Here is a 17,649-nt window from a genome sequence, read left to right as displayed (position 1 = left end):
GAGTCACTTTGTTTTCTTAAAGGATCCATGTCTTCATGAAAACCTTTGCATTTTTTTTTGCAAACATGCAATGCAGTGTGATAAAAATGATCTCAAAATTCTTCCTCAAATTTGAATAACATCTTCATGATAAAATGAATCCATGGTTCTACTTCCCTAAATAAGAAACCATTTGCCAGACGTCTTTTGATGAGGTCTGTGCTTCTTTAATGTATAACATATGCCTTTCAAAGCCATAGAACAGAATGTGCATTTGCATCAGATATTGAAAATCCAAAGCTTGCTTCTGCTAGGCAGTATGACTGATCCACAGAGAACCATAATCCTTTTGCGTTAAGGAGAAATCTGCAACACAATCATTCCATCAGCCAGAGAATTAGTGCAAGGTCTAAACAGCCGTGTAGTGAAGAGGGTATAAAAAGTGATGAAAGGTATGAGGCAAGGAAGGTACTAGGACAGGTGTTTCATAGACCTGTATCAACAATGCACAAGTGATGGCTGCAAATTCATTCCTAACCAAATAATTGCAACATTCTCATTGTTCTGCAGGTTTACAAATAGTTTCCAACAGTACTGGTACTGAAAGTGTATTAGTTATTGAATAAAGTAGAACAGATTAGAGAGGACTGATGGAATTATCAGTCCGTCACTAATAACAAAAAAAGACTAAAATTGGATTAAAAACATATCTGGTCATGCTTTAGATAAATACATCAACACATATTTCTGGCTTTGGTCACTCGTTCAGCATTTTGTGGTGAAGATAGAAATAAATAGCTATTTATATATTTAGTTAAATGATTACACTTTTTAAGTTCTCTCCTCAGTTTAATAGTCCATACAATTATCTGTCTTCTTCTGTAGTCGTGACAATTCACCCAGCCTGAAGGAAATACGCAACGGTTGTCAGCAACAGTGTGATCGGAAGCCGAACCTGCCGCTCCGGCTGCTGCATAGCAGTCCTGACCTTATGTCACAGGAGGTCACCACTGACGCCAGGATGAAATCCATCATTGTGAACTCAACCGAGATCCACGTAGAATTGGAAAGGAGCAATATGGTTAATCAGAAACTGAAAGGGAGCACCAGCAGTAGTAGTAATAGCAGCAGCAGCAACAGCAGCAGCAACAGTGACAGTGAGCCCAGCCTGATTGACTGTTTGCTGGTCAGCCCCACGTGTAGCACCATGGTCATTGAACTAAGCCCACAGGCTGAGCGGGTCCTCGGCTGCTACGTGGAAATCCTCAAAATGCTGTAAGTAGATCCACTCTGAAAGCATGCCTGGGTTATGTTAAGTTGTGTGTTCTGATTTACACTAAGTCAAGGATTAACATTAGCTGGGAGGATTTCGGATACTTATTATTTAAAGGAGATATTCCTCTTGTAAAGTAAGACGAAAATGGAATGAAGACCCGGTCTCTGCTCACGTTGTGTTGCCCTGGGATTTCCTGTGACTTTAACAGGATACATAAGGGTAGTAGACACACACCCAGGATTGGCAATGTAATGAGATGGAATGGGTTCCCCCCACCTCTTTCCTAGGTCTGCTCATTAGGTATCCCATGAGAAGAACACCTGATGAGTTTTGAATCAGTGGCCTTCGCCTGAGCCACAAATGATTTGAGGTCCATAGCATCCTTTGGGTGGGCCAAAGACATAGAGACAGTAATTATTTCTTATTTAACCGGCCCTCTCCAATTTGTGCACTCTGCGAGCTTCTGACAGCTGCTGTCATCAGAAGGCCTTGATCACGGTAGCCAGGAGTAGTCGCAGGGCTGAGAGGCCAGCTCTGACTTCCACAAGATCTGTGGCCCAAGCCATACAAATGGCCAGGAGGATGAAAAGTGCATGCAGCTGACTCCTATTGTGTATGCTATGTCTGTCAGACACTCAGTGGACACCCAGAGAGGAAAATCTATCCTATTACTTGTAAGGATCATTGTTGTCTTTAAGATCATCACTTGTGTTTGTATGTATATATTCCTAAAATGACTTCTAGTGATTTCTACTTAATGCATTTGTAAGGAGCAACAAATGCTTCCTCTAACATGATATTTATGTTGGATTCAGAAGAGCTTTAATAATATAAGGAAGCTAAAGATAGCATGAAAACTGACACTATAATTAAATGTATGTTGGAAGGTATTTAATTGCATGCATGTTTGATACGATGGAATTATTGTTTTACCTTTAGCAACTTATATAACTCAAGATACTGACACTAATGGGTCTCGGAGGAACTCGCAATTTGATAGATAGCTGAACAGATCACTTCAGTTTTGCTGAACAAGTTTCACCTGTTAATGTATGTTAGTGGAAAAATCTGCAAACATCACCCATGTGCTCAGTTAGAGCATGTCTGTGAGGCTGAGGCATTAACAAACAAGCAATGTGTTTATCTAGGTTTGTGGTACACCAGTGTTTTGTTTGTAGACAAGATGGTAGAGTGTGCTAAAAATGATGGCTGTGTAACAGTGAGCCCAAATCACAAAAAGCATCTTTCTCTCCCACTGCAATAGTTGGCTCAGTTCCAAATGTTTAAATAAAAGCAAAATACTGTGAAATGTTTTTGCACAGTACTACTAAACTACTACAGTTTAAATACTGTTGAATTTTGGGCATTGATTAGTACTTATCCTTACACTTCACCCACAATTTCCTGGCCAATGTTGTGTTGGATTTGATACCTTTTAATATGTTACCTTGGGCCAGTAATTGGGCTCGTTTGTGCCTGTTTTTTTGGGTGCTCTGAGTGCCCTTAGTGTCTCAAAATGACATCCGTGGCATGCACATACACTTCTGATGCCATCCTGGTAAAGGGGTTAGTGCGCGTTCCCTTAGGTCCACTGGAAGTATGTGGAGCAGGCAGATCATGACGTCAATCAGAGTGTAACACTGATTTGCCACCAGTGCCACCATTTTGGAGCCCCACACGCTGGCTACACACTCTTAACCTCACACAGCTGAACACATGTTAAGCAGCATGAAGGACCTCCCACAAGCGCTATTTAAAGGGATCATCAACCACTTACAGGTTCGTTGCTGGTTGATTTCTTCTGGCTGTTGCTAGAATTCTGCATGTTTTTGGTGCTTAAGCTTTTTTCAAGTTTCAGAAGTGAGTGGTGTGGAAGATGCTGAAGTACTTTTTGCTAACTTCAAAACCTCTGTACAAACCAGTTACTGCCAGATATGGATGCACTGGTTGGCCTTGCTCATGAAATTGAACTTGGTTGGGAGAATGAACAGAGGCCACACAGAGCAGGACCATCTACTAGAAGAGGGAGGAGGGGGGTGCAGAAGAGTAGGAAAAGGAAGGAAGGCTGTAACCTAGATAGCCCTTTTCTGCACAGGCTATGCAGGAAGAGCTAATTCAACTATGATACTAGAAACCTAACCCCAGTTCCTCAATCACCAACATTCCCACACTTCTGTCACTAACCATCATATCATTATTTTGGGCACAATGCAAAAATAAAAGCCAACACAAAATAAACATTGTAAATTCCTCAATTAAATTATGCCATATTGCAATCTTAAACTGATCACTCAAATGCATTTACTTGGTGCATATTCCAGGTGCCTTTATCAGTCCTAGTGCTCCTACACTGTGCTACACCAATGGCTGCAGCATGGCTGATGGAAGGCTGCTGACTTTCAATGGAGAAGACTGCGGATGGCCTTGGAAGACAGTCTCAAGCTGCTGTGGCCTAGAAGTTCCAGCTTCAGACTGCACCATCTCGGCATGGGCAGCAGCAGTCTGTGTTGGGTGGCTGACAGGCATCAGCAAGGTAACTGGTGGAGTGGCAGTGGTGGGAGGATGAATATTGTCATCCTGAGAGAGGACAGCAGGATCGTACTACCTGGAGCCAATGCCACTCCCCTGGAATGGCACTTCAGCAATCCTAGTTCTCTGTTGAAGGACAGATTGCTAAACTGCTGTAACACCCTGAAAGCCCCTTTGAACACTGGTATCTATAGCCATGATGGCAGCAGTCTGATCTTGTAGAGCAGCAAGCTGACCTCGTATGACGTCAGTCTGAGCTTCTACTGCAGCACTCAGACTTTTGGTGGAAGCTGCTTGTGCTGCAATGGAAGCTGAGACATTGGCCATCAGGCACTGCATTGTGGTTGGGTCCACTAGTTGGAGAAACTTGAGGACTAAAAGCCGACAAATCCCCAGGTTCTGATGGCCTACATCTAGGGCTCTAAAAAAGGTAGCTAGAGAGATAGTGGATGCACTGAAATTCCCTGGAACCTAGAATGATCGCAGTGTATTGGAAGTTAGCAAATGTAACTGCACTATTCAAGAAAGGAGGGAGAGAGAAAACAGTGAACTACAGTCCAGTTAGCCTGACATCAGTCATCAGGAAAATGTTGGAATCTATTATTAAGGAAGTCTGAACAGTGCACTTAGAAAATCATAGTCTGATCAGAAAAAGTCAACATGGTTTTACAAAAGGGAAATTGTGTTTGAAAAACTTATTAGAGTTTTTTGAGGATGTAACTAGTAGATAGATAAAGGAGAACCAATAGATGCAGTATACTTGGATTTCCAAAAAACATTCGATAAGGTGCCACACAGAGGTTAATATGCAAGATGAGGGCTCATGGAGTTGGAGGTCATATATTAGCTTGGATGGAGGATTTATTAATGGACAGAAAGTAGACAGTAGGGATAAAGAGGGGATTTTCAAGTTAGCAGTGGAGTGCCACAAGGATCAGTGCTGGGGTCTAAGCTATTTATAATCATATTAATGACTTAGACGAAGAGTAACATATCTAACTTTGCTAACGTTACAAAGTTAGGTGGGAATGTAAGCTTTGAGGACACAAAGAGACTGCAAAGAGATCTATACAGGTTATGTGAGTGGGCAACTAGGTGGCAGATGGAGTATAATATGGGAAAGTGTGAGGTTATTCATTTTGGTAGTAAGAATAGAAAAGCAGAATTATTTAAAAGGCTTGAAATTTTTAAATGCTAATGTTCAGAGAGACTCAGGTGTGCTTGTACAAGGAATGCAGAAGGACAAGCAGTTAGGAAAGCAAATGGCATGTTGGCCTTTAGTCTTGCTACAATTGTATAGGGCTTTGTTGAGACCACATCTGGAGTACTGTGCACAGTTTTGGTCTCCATATTTAAGGAAGGATATACTTGCCTTGGAGGCGGTACTGCGAAGGTTTACTGGATTAGTTCCAGGGATGAGAGGGTTATCCTAGGATGTGAGGCTGAGCAAATTGGTCTATACTCTCTGGAGTTTAGAAGAACGAGAGGTAATCTCATTTAAACATACAAGATTCTGAAGGGGCTTAATGGGGTACATACTGAGAGGGTGTTTCACCTGACTGGGGAATCTAGAACATGGGGGCACAGTCTCAAGGGTTGATCATTTAGCACTGAGATGAGGAGAAATTTCTTCACTCAGAGGGTTGTGAATCTTTGGAATTCTCTACCACAAAGGATTGTGGATGCTCCATCGTTGAATATATTCAAGACTGAGATTGATGGATTTTTGATCTCTCAGGGAATCAAGGGATATGAGGGCAGACAGGAAAGTGGAGTTGAGCTAGAAGATCAACCATAATCGTATTGAATAGAAGAACAAGCTCGAGGGGCTGACTGGTCTACTGCTGCTGCTATTTTTTGCATTCTTATATGCTTATGTTAAGTGTGCTGATGGAGTTGTCCACCACTTCCATGCTGGAAAGGATAGGCTCAAGCTCTAAGCAAAGCCCTGTACCAAGTCTGTGCCAGACTTCATGCTCCTTGACATTGAAAGTAGGCTTTACAGGAGTCTTCTCAATGCACCAAGCATTTTATTGTGTACACCCATCAGCCTTCTTGTGTAGCCTGCCCCATCGAAGTTCTTATTTGCATCCTCTGCAGCAGAACTCGGGTGCGACCTCACCTTCAGCCAAGCTGGCACCTGCGTTGTCCGTGCCCCCTGCCCTGACTGCAACGCACTTGTATCCAGCATCTGACTATGTGCAGATGCCACCTCTCTTCTTCCTTCCAAGAAATACGCATTGCCAATATCTGAGCTGGTGGCTGCGAGTGCAAAATCAAATGACGGTGTTGTGTCTTTATCATCACTCTCTTCTTGATGTTCCTCCATTGCCTAATCAGGTTGCACCTCTTGGGTATCTGAAAGGGAAAAGGCACAAGGGTAGGATTGTGGTGAGGTGACAGTGGAAAGTAAGATGTGCATGCTTACACCACCTGCAGTTTCTCACTCAGAAGATGCTGTCGAATGAGTAGGAAGTGGCAGCTGAGAAGGTGGATTAGGTATGAGGATGCCGTAATCTTTGGTTCAGCTCCCCCCCCCCGCCTTGCTGGCCAGAGCCTCAGCAATAGCCATTCCAATAATGGCCAACACCATCTCCTCCATGTGGTTTAGAGCATGCTGGCATGCCTCTCCCCCTCCAGTTAGTTCCTGCTGCCTTTGATTACGCAGCAAGAGAGAGTGAAGTGTGTCAGTGAGTGTTGTGCAATCTGTTTGGCTGATGTGGCTGTCATGGCTGAATATCTGGCAGTGTATGCAAGCTGTGAGATGTGGGTGTGGGGCTTGCATCAGTGCTAAGTGTGTAGGGTGAGGTGAAGCATATGAATATTAGGTACGAGTCATGGCTGATAGAGATGGTTGGTATGTGAATGACAGAGTTGTAGTGTATTGAGCAGTGCACGTGTGAGGCTAGTGGTGTAGTTGGTGGGATATGCCATTTGAAGATGCATTCACTGACCTTGACCACTTACTTGTGTAAGGTCATTACACTTGAGGCACTGCATCCAAGTTTAGTTCTTGGGACTACTGGCATTAGCCTCTGTGGCCAGCTGTTCTCACTGTGGATAAAGGATTCTCTCCTCCTTTCCAGCTCCTTCACCAAGACCTCAGGTGCAGCATCCAAAAACCTTGGTACACACTGTCTGCCATGGTCAGGCCAGTGTTGATTGTTGCAATGCACTATTCTGAATGATCTTAACACTGCTGACATCCAAATGCACCTTCCCTTTAAGAGGTACAGTCTAGCTCTAAGTAGTGCTAGCAAGAAAAGATATTGGACCCTCTACTGATGTGTGCAGCCAATGAACAGTTAGTGATGGCTGCACACAGAAATTATGATAATGAGCAGACAGCACAAAGATGAAGATTGAACAGGCAGAGGATACTCGCATTGCCTGTTCTCGGGCGCCAACCAGTTTAGTTCTCTTATCTTTATGGAGATTGAGACAGAGAACTTGTATTCTGACTTTTTGAATGTTTGTTTTTATTTCCTGAATTCTCAGAGTGCATCTGAAAGATATGTAATGGGCTAACCCATCTTCACCTCAGTTTGCATTTTCGGAAAATGAATGCAATAGGTGAAGTAAAGAAATTTTGAGTTTGTGATCATTGAACAGTACCTAATCAGATTCTGATAGATGTATGCGTAATTATATGCTGCATAAAGTTATCCTTCTTAGTATCTTCTAAGAGTCAGTGATGGCATCCAATACAATGCAAACGTAACCCCCAGAGAATTCCAATGAGTCACAACCACTGAGTGATGAAATTTCTGCTCATCTCAGTCCTAAATGGATGACTCTTTATCCTGAGACTATGGCCCTAGTTCCAGGGGAAACAGCATTAACCCTGAAAGCCCTCTAAGAATTTTATAAGTTTCAATGAGGTCACCTCTTTTTCTTCTCCAGAGTATATAGACCCCATTCTACTCAATCACTCCTTATAAGACAACCTTTATCATCCCAGAAATCAATCTAATGAACCTTTGTTGTACCCCCTCTGAGACAAGTATCTCCTTCCCTCGGTAAGGAGATCAAAACTGTACACAGTACTCCAGGTATGATCTCACCAAAGCCCTATACAATTGCAGCAAGACTTTCTTGCTCTTATACAGCATCAAGACAGTGTTCCAGTGAACATCAATGCAAGCTCGAGGAACAGCATCTCATTTACCAATTAGGCATACTACAGCCTGCCGGACTGAGCATTCAATAATTCAATAGTTCAATAATTTAGAGCATGACTGGCCCCCATTTTACTTTTATTTTTAGTTATTTTTCCTTTTTCTTTTTTTATATTTTTTGTGTTTATTTTATTTGATTTTATCTTAGTTTGTTCAGTTTGCCTACCCACTGTTTTTTTCATGTTTGTGCTTGTGGCTGTTCAATTTTCAGTCCATTAACACCCTATCTGTACTAATGCTTTGTCTTTCAACACACCATTTACATATTGTTTGCCTTTGCTCCATGACCTTCTGCTTGGTTATTCTCAGTGACCTTGTCCTATCTATACCTTTTCCTTTGTTATCTCTTGCCCCACCCCCGCTTTACTTGCTTAAAACTTTTCACATTTCTAATAACTACTAGTTCTGAAGAAGGGTCACTGACCTGAAACGTTAACTCTGCTTCTCTCGCCACAGATGCTGCCAGACCTGTTGAGTATTTCCAGCATTTCTTGTTTTTATATCAAGACACCTAGATTGTGTATAGGAACATAGGAACAGGAGTAGGCCATTTAGCCCCTATTCAGTGAGATCATGGCTGATCTGTGTTTTAACTCTGTCTTTGCCCACTATCCCTTAGTACCCCTAGTTAACAGAAATCTACCAATCTCAGGTTTAAAATCAACAATTGGCCTTGCATAAAATGCCTTTTGTGGAAGAGACTTTGCATGTAGAAGGTCTGGCTCTAATATTTAGGCTATGGCCCCTAGTCCTAGATTTCCCAACCAGCAGAAATAGTTTCTCTCAATCTACCCAACTGTTCACCTTAATATATTGAAAATTTGAAACTATGATTAAAATCACCCCAAATTGTCTAAATTCCAGGGAATACAATCCTAGTTTGTGTCATCTCTCCTTGTAATTGAAACCTTGGAGTCCGGGTATCGTTCGAGTAAATCTACACTGCACTCCCTCCAAGGCAGTATATCCTTCATAAGGTGTGGTGCCCGGAACTGAACACAGTACACTCGAGCTTTGTATAGATGTAGCATGACTTCTAACACCTTGTATTCTAGTTCTCTAGATATATATATATATACACATATATTTTGTACCAGTCCATTTTAATGATTTATGTACATGGACCCCTAAGTCTCTTTGAAACTCCACTGTTTCTAGTTTTTCACCATTTAGAAAATACCCTGTTCTATTTTTTTTTAAGTCCAAAGTGGATAACCTCACCCTTGCCTATATTTAAATCCATTTGCCACAGTTTTGCCCATTCACCTAATCTTATCTCTTTGAAATTTTATGCTTTCATCTACACAGCTTATCTTTGTGCTTATCTTACTGTCATTGGCAAACTTGGATCTGTGGCTCTCTACCTCATAATCAAAGTCATTAATAAATACAGAAAACAGTTGAGGCCCCAACACAGATGCCTGTGGGACACCACTAGTCATATCCTGCCAATTAGAGTACCTGCCCATTCCCCCTACTCTATTTCCTGCCGCTCAACTATTTCCTAACCAGGTCAATAATTTGCCTTCAATTCCATCACCTTTAACATTAGCTGACAGTCTCTCTTGAGGAATTTTATTGAATGAGCAGGCTTGACTTAAAGGAAGCTAGGACCAGTGTTCCGGTGAATCAAATAGCTAGGGTGGTAGATAGGGATTTAAACAGGAAGGGGGAGAGAGGGTTCAGTTAAGGGTAAATCAATAATTCATAGAATTAGCAGAATCCTACTTGAAGTATCAGTCACAAAGGACAGTCTTCCCATTTGAGAGCCCTGCTATAAAATCTAAAGCATTAATGGCTCATTTAAGATAGAAAGTGGTGTTCGGTCATTTTCAGAATTACTTCTATGACTGGAAAACATAACTATTTTAAATATTTTGACAAATCAATATATCAAGAAAGGAACAATTTAAGTTTTGCAAATGCAAGATGATAACCCTGTAACTTTCCGCTTGTGATTTTTACATTGCATCACTTTTCCAGTAAAATCCGCTGCATGATTCAACCAGGATACAGCCAAATTTAAGTGTTTAGGTTGATTCAGATAGTGATAGCAGAAATCAAAATTATGGGCTGCTGTATCTTATCTTAAAAAAAGTACCATGGATACTAAATACAAAATTACAAGTGTCATATTTCTATGTATCTAAACCTATGGGTTTAATTATAACTAATGATGACTTGGCAGACCAACATTGCCAAAGGCAATGATGACACAACTGTTCTATTGTGCCCTGTAAACTCATTGTACTTCACTCTGTGACTTTCCTGATACAATAATGGAAGATTTTCCAGAAAGGATGATGGATTAGATAGTGATCCATTCAGACCAGAAGATTTTAAATAGGACATCTTGTTTCGGTGTTTGGGACAGACTGAAAGCTGAATTGCACACTTGACGCATAGTATCAGTACAGCTGAAGCTAGGCAATTATTGAAGAATATTTTGATCTTAACATGAATTTCATGCTGTAGAAAAGTCCCTACATTAAGCAAACATGAAGTTAAATTAAACTTGTTCTTGTCAGACTTATTGTTGATTAGTGTGGCCTATATGTATGTAACAGCATATCTGACCAAAAGGTCCAAAAGCATGACCCTGAACTTCCGATCGCTTGCCATTTCAACACCCACCCTGCTCACATACCTGTCCTTGGATTGCTGCAATGTTCCAATGAATATCAACGCAAGCTTGAGGAACAGCATCTCATTTACCGATTAGGCATGCTACAGCCTGCCGGACTGAACATTGAGCTCAATCATTTCAGAGCACGACGGGCCCCCCCTTTTTATTTTCAGCTACTATTTATTTTTTATTTGTTTATTTTATTTCATTTTGTTCCATCATTCATTTTTTTTTTTACCATGTGCCTACCCACTGCTTTTTTTTTGTCATGTTTGTGCTTTGGGCCAAGTTATTCTATTTTTCTGTCAGTTAACACCCCCGCTGCACTAATGCTTTGTCTTTCAGCACACCATTAACATTCTGTTTGCCTTTGCTCCATGACCTTCTGGTCGGTTATTCTCTGTGACCTTGTCCTATCGACACCTTATTATTGGTTATCTCTTGCCCCACCCCTGCTTTATTTGCTTAAAACTTACATTTCCAGCCTCTGCCAGTTCTGATGAAGGGTCACTGACCTGAAATGTTAACTCTGCTTCTCTCTCCACAGATGCTGCCAGACCTGCTGAGTATTTCCAGCATTTCTTGTTTTTATATCTGACCAAAGTCCTGGTATTTGTTGAGAGTGTAAAATGACTGTAACTCACCAGCAGCAGAGTGAGTGTTTTATTTTGGACTCACACATAAGGGAGAAAATACCCAGAATTTACTGCCACTAATGATATATTCATTGGTGGCATTACTCTCTAAGAGCAGATGACCCTTTGAGTCTTATTGTGGCTTTTAAATCAGTTCTAGAACACTGTGTGATTATGAGTTATTACCAGATAATTGACATGAATAAATGAACAGTTTTATATTTCACTCCTGTAAATGTCTGGCTTTGAATGGGGAAATATTTACTCTGAACAAATAAATTGGTTTACACAGAAAGATTCTGAAACATTCTTACCAGCAATAATGCACTGGGCACTCCCATTCTACCCCTGACACCTAAAAGAATTAAAGGTTATGGAGATAGGGTGGGAAAGTGGAATTGAGGTAGAAGATGAACTATGATTTTATTGAATAGTGGAGCAGGCTCAAGGGGGCATGGGACCTACTCCTGCTCCTATTTCTTATGTTATACAGTTTTTGGAACCTTATTTGTTTTAACACACTCAGAATAGAATAACTCATTGTAGAAGCATTTCTTCGTTGAAAAGTTCTAGTTATCAGCTGTGATGAAATATGCAGTGTACTTTCATATATTTAGTTTTATTTTTAGAAATATTGTATGTTTGTTGTAAACAGAAATGTAGGTATTGTGGGAGCTGATATCTGTTTGTCTGTCCCACAGGTCAGATTACGATGACTGGAGACCTGCTCTTGCTAGCCTGCTTCAACCTATTCCCTTTCCCAAAGAGTAAGTATACCGACATAGAGAACACATCTATTGCCTATAGAATATAGCTCCCTTTTTTGTGAAAATCACTGTTTTGCCTCCCAGGTGCCAGGGTAAGGGACATAATAGAGTGGGTCGAAAAGCATCTGAAAAGGGTGGAAAACATGCAGAAATTATGATTCATACATAGATCAATGGCATAGGAGAAAATTTGATGAGTTATGGTTCTTGACTAAGTGCAAGATCTCGAAGATAGAGTAAAAAGACAGAACCACAAGGGAATATAATTAAACATGTCAGTCTAGGGAGTGACATAAATGGATGCCTCAAACCTCTTGTATATGAGCAACCACAACTTTTATTTATAGAGCAGCTTTAATGTAATAAAAACATCCCACGATGCTTCGCAGGAGTATTATAAAACAAAATATGACACCGAGCCACATAAGGAGCTATTAGGTCAGATGACGAAAAGCTTGGTCAAAGAGGTAGGTTTTAAGGAGTGTCTTAAAGAAGGAAAGTGAAGTAGAGAGGCAGAGAGGTGTAGGGAGGGTATTCCAGAGCTGAGGGCCTAGGTAACTGAAGGCACGGCCACCAAAGGGTGAAGCGATTAACATCGGGGATGTTCAAGAGGCCAGAATTATGCCAGAATGTTAGGAGTTTTAGGATTAAAATGGGAAATCCTAATCTCCTTGTTGGTAAGAGAAGCTGTGAAAGAACAATCATTACAGACACCTGGTTCAATGATGACATGGGTGGGTAAACATACAGGACTATACAGGGATACCGATTATTTTGTGAGATAAAAATATAAAAGTGGGAAGTGGTGTAACTTTTATGTGAAAGCAAACTTCACTAAAACTAAGTTAAACCGATCTAGTTTTTTTTTACTTCATTCACGGAATGTGGGCGTCACTGGAAAAGTTATTTATACCCTATCCCTAGTGGCACTTGAGAAGGTGGTGATGAGCCATCTTCTTGAATATAACTGAATGGCTTGCTAGGCCATTTCAGAGGGCAGTTAAGATTCAATCACATTGCTGTAGTCACATATAGGCCACAGCAGGTAAGGACGGCAGATTTCCTTCCCTAAAGGACATTAATGAACCAGTTGTTTTTTTACAACAATCTAGTAGTTTCATGGTCACCATTATTGCTATGAGCTTTTAATTCCAGATTTATTTAATTAATTGAATTTGAATTGCCCAGCTGCTGTGGTGGGATCTAAACTCATATCTTTGAATTGTTAGTCCAGGCCTCTGGATTAGTATCCAGTAACATAACTACTATGCTACCATACCCCTGATGGTGGAAATTCTGTCGATATGGATGACAGACATGAAGGAAGCAAAATAAGTTATGGGCATCTGCTGAATACTACGAGGTCAGGAGGAGGCATTGAACCAAAAATGTTGAATGAAACATACAGGAACAGATGCAGTTGTCAGAGATGACTTCAATTTACCAGAAATAGATTGAGAAATTAATAGGAGTGAGGGCATGATCCTAAACACAATATTAGATCATTAATTGGAACAAATGGTCAAAGGACCCACTCAAGCAGTGGAACTGTTGATATTAAGTAACAGCTAGGACAGAGTTTTGGCAGAAGAATCCCACTGGAAGCCTGACATGACTATCAAATGTTCCCAAAGCCCCAAACTAGGGAAATGGGACAGGGGCTAGTGAAAATCCTACCAGACCAGAACTCTGCCCAAAGAGGAAACTCCAAGCATTAATTTAGACCAATGTAAATAATATGTCCAGTGAATACTGTAGACATTTTTTTTGTTGTGTGCTATGTTGTGTTTACATTCACCTCCACAGTTCCTCTCCTGCATGAGAATGTCCTCAGTACTGAGAGCAGTGGTTGCTAGCCAAGCCAATAATTTTCTTACTGGTCACTACATTATCTATATTTGAAAAACTTGGATCATTTGGTTCAAAGTAAATTTTTGCAAACTCTCTCCATGTCAGTTATGGATGGTCCAGTTCGTAGAATCCACTTAGTGACATCTTAGTGCCTACTTGTCCCACTTACAAGTCAACATAGGAATTGATCGCCCAAATACCCTATAAAATGCAGAGGTAAAATATCAATTAAATTCTTAGCTCCAATTAAATTACCATTCTCCAATTGGAAAACACTGTTCAGCCACAATGAAATACGATTGGGTTTGTGTTTGTATTATGAGCTTTGGAGGCAAAGTATGTACTTATTATTTGGCTGCTTTTATCATTGGATTTGCATACCTTAGCTAAAGCTACTACAACTAAAGCTACTGACTCACTATGTCCTACTACAAATTGACCACAGGAATTGACCATAGTACTGCATGAGACAAAATTGGTCAATTGTCCCAAATTAAAATATATTTCTGTAGCTAAACAGGAATAACGTATGTGATTTTCTTTTACTGTAAGCAATGTAATGTATTAAATTTCTCAATGCAGACTGCATTGTTTAGCTATGGGATCAGTATGAAATGTAGCCTCTGCTGTTCCTTGCAATACCTTGGGACTCAGAATAATGAGTATGGTGGTTTGGAAAGTGCAACGCAAAGGGCGAGAATTCGTAGCTTTAATTGAGCTATCTTCTGACTCACTATATGTCTACATTATGCCAGCTTCTATCGCCCCATCCTGTCATATATGTCATCTAGTTAGCACAGCTAACTTCAACTGAAACTCATTAACAAGGCAAGGAAAACAATGGCTGACATACTGCTATTTTATTTTGTTGTTGTTTAGTGATCGACAAATAGGATCCTAGAGTTCACTGAGGCTTAATTGTTAAATCTAACATAGTCCAATGAATGATCTTTAACAAGTTCTCTAATGTATTAGACTGATCACACCTGCCCTTAAGTAAATTCCCATACGCTGACCTGTACACCCGGAAACTTTAGCATTGAAAATAAAAAAAAACTTATTTTATCAACAGCTATTGCTCATTTCTGTTTTTTATGTGTCTAACATATAATGGCTGGAATTTATGATCTCTTTGTGAAAATACTTTAAAATGTAATCAACCATATAGAATTAACCAATAAATTTTACACTGGTGTTTTAAGAATGGATGTATAAAATGTCTGCACATTTTGTCAACAGGGCACTCGCACATGTGAAGTTCACAAAGTAAGTAACATAGTTTATATATTTTAATTTATAAAGGCAGGATTTTCATGAATGCAGATACTGTTTTGCAAGATTTATAGTTCAATTTAATTTCTCCGTTAATATTCCAAGCATGTAACATAAATTCAGTGAAGTATGTGTACCAAAATCTACTGAACTGTGAGACGTTCTTTATGCTCTGCATTCTTTATATGCAGGCATAAGTAGCATTTACTGGGTCTTTCCACCCCTCCTCACCCCAACAACCACACCCCAAGACCAGCAAATAAACTATTCCCTTCTTTCAATATATGGTGAATAAATGTGCCTCTTAAGCCAGGGATATCCAAGATGTTCAGCTAAGTCTGGCCTACCTGCTTCTTTGAACTCATCCATAATGCACCTGTTTATTCCCAAACCATTGAATTATTCTTTGGCCTCCTTATCTCGAGAGACAATAGGTAAGCGCCTGGAGGTGGTCAGTGGTGTGTGGAGCAGCGCCTGGAGTGGCTATAAAGGCCAATTCTAGAGTGACAGGCTCTTCCACAGGTGCTGTAGAAAAATTTGTTTGTCGGGGCTGTTTCACAGTTGGCTCTCCCCTTGCGCTTTTGTCTTTTTTCCTGCCAACTGCTAAGTCTCTTCGACTCGCCACACTTTAGCCCCGCCTTTATGGCTGCCCGCCAGCTCTGGCGAATGCTGGCAACTGACTCCCACGACTTGTGATCAATGCCACAGGACTTCATGTCGCGTTTGCAGACGTCTTTAAAGCGGAGACATGGACGGCCGGTGGGTCTGATACCAGTGGCGAGCTCGCTGTACAATGTGTCTTTGGGGATCCTGCCATCTTCCATGCGGCTCACATGGCCAATAATAATTGAATTATTATATAGTAAAATACTAATACTTAATCATTCGTGTACATTTAGAAAAATTCATGCCCCCGATCTAGGTACCTTAAAATGCATTAAATTAATCTTGTGACTTAGCTGAATGACAGAGTGATTTATTATGCAATGTTATTTATTATACATTGTTTGATTAAATGGGATTGAATTCTCTTGAAATAGAATACTTCAGATATTGATTATTGATTTATTGAGCAGGATACATTCCAGCTCCTAAGTCTGTGCATCAGTAATATAAATCAGACCTTCTCCATTGGCAGGGTGCTTATGTACTGCATGTGTTATTAATACTCTATGGGTATGCATTTTAGTAGTGTGTGCATATACACAATTGTGACTTTTTTAATAAATCCAGTTATTAATGATTAGATAGTTTCAATGTAATTGTGTGATAAATTGTACAAATCAATATGATTGGTTTGTGGGTTGGTACCAGTGTTTTATAACTGCAGGAATAATCATAGGTCCACAGTTCCATACTGCCTCCTGGACATCTTTAGTAATATTTTTCCTCAGTTATTAATGTGAGTGAATGCACTCCATCAATATTTCACTGTCAATGACCAGAGGAAAACATACCTACACATAGGTACAATACACTGATCAAATATTTCAGCTATGATCTATGATCCTATTCTAAAATACACAACTCAACAGACAACAAATCTTGTCTTCAAACAATACAATGCTTTAAATTGTGTTGAAATACGTCATTCTGTCACTTGAATGTGATGAAAATAACAGGGCTGATATAGAACTAGTCTTTCAATCACCCAGAAATGATTTAAGTAAACACTACCTTCACAAAGACAGTGCCTCAGTGATGTTACCTGGCTTCTACTCAGTACCTATTGAGAGCTTACATGAGTAGATAGATTTACAGCTGGAATGGGCACAATATATTAATCAGGAACCCATTAGCAGCCCTTGCAGATTACTCATAAATTTACAATGAAAAAAAAGATGAAGTTTAAAAAAAGCCTTTTATATTGAATTACCCAGGAAATCTTTTTGATGAATTTTGCTCCTTCGAATATCTTGAGTATTAGCCTTAGTTGGGCAGGAGTCCAGTCATGTGAAGTTACAACAACTGGGGTCTTTTCAAACTTTTATCTGGAAAAAAAACTCATCAAACTTTGACGTACCAAGTTGGTCTAATGTCTTGTTATCTCATCTGCTGTGATTCCTCATTCCAAGTTCACTGTCAGCAGCAAGAATTAGCTGTGGTAGAAACTATTATTAGCACATTTACATTGTTTCTTGAGACCAATTGGAGTTGGGCAGTTTATAACTACCTATTTGTACTTTTTCTCAGGGAATTGAAATACGTCATACAGAGATTTGCAGAAGATCCAAGACAAGAGGTGAGTAAAATCTACAAAATAGCTTAACAGATATAATCTAGGAGTTACAGATGGTGATATTAGCAAACAAATGTTTGGATGATATTCCTTGCCTGTTATAATGCAGGAGTTAATCCATTTACTGTAGTCTTTAAAGGTTCAGGCCTAGTAGTGGTTCTATAGTAGGAGTGAAGCATAAGAGTGGTTAATGCGTCCTCTAAAATAGCAGACTAAGGAACATCTTACGAACATGTTAAGTATTTGTCTGCTTATGTCACGAACAGTAATTTCTAGGAACATCTTTCTAAACCACAT

At 40.0% G+C, this 17,649-nt stretch overlaps 1 protein-coding gene across 3 annotated transcripts in view; it reads left to right on the top strand.

Moving 5' to 3' along the window:
• The window catches only part of cmip (c-Maf inducing protein), a 235,850-nt gene that overhangs the window by 186,979 nt on the left and 31,222 nt on the right, over positions 1-17,649 (top strand). For all 3 annotated transcript variants that reach the window (XM_068049180.1, XM_068049181.1, XM_068049182.1), the window contains exons 10-13: positions 865-1,254; positions 11,925-11,990; positions 15,081-15,107; positions 17,307-17,355. In XM_068049180.1, coding sequence (XP_067905281.1) covers positions 865-1,254; positions 11,925-11,990; positions 15,081-15,107; positions 17,307-17,355 — 532 coding nt within the window. The remainder of the gene's footprint in view (positions 1-864; positions 1,255-11,924; positions 11,991-15,080; positions 15,108-17,306; positions 17,356-17,649) is intronic.

Source organism: Heterodontus francisci, chromosome 17, assembly GCF_036365525.1.
Source record: "Heterodontus francisci isolate sHetFra1 chromosome 17, sHetFra1.hap1, whole genome shotgun sequence".
Classification (NCBI taxonomy): domain Eukaryota; kingdom Metazoa; phylum Chordata; class Chondrichthyes; order Heterodontiformes; family Heterodontidae; genus Heterodontus; species Heterodontus francisci.
The sequence above is the reverse complement of the archived record's forward strand: the minus strand, read 5'-3'. Positions and strand labels throughout refer to the sequence as shown.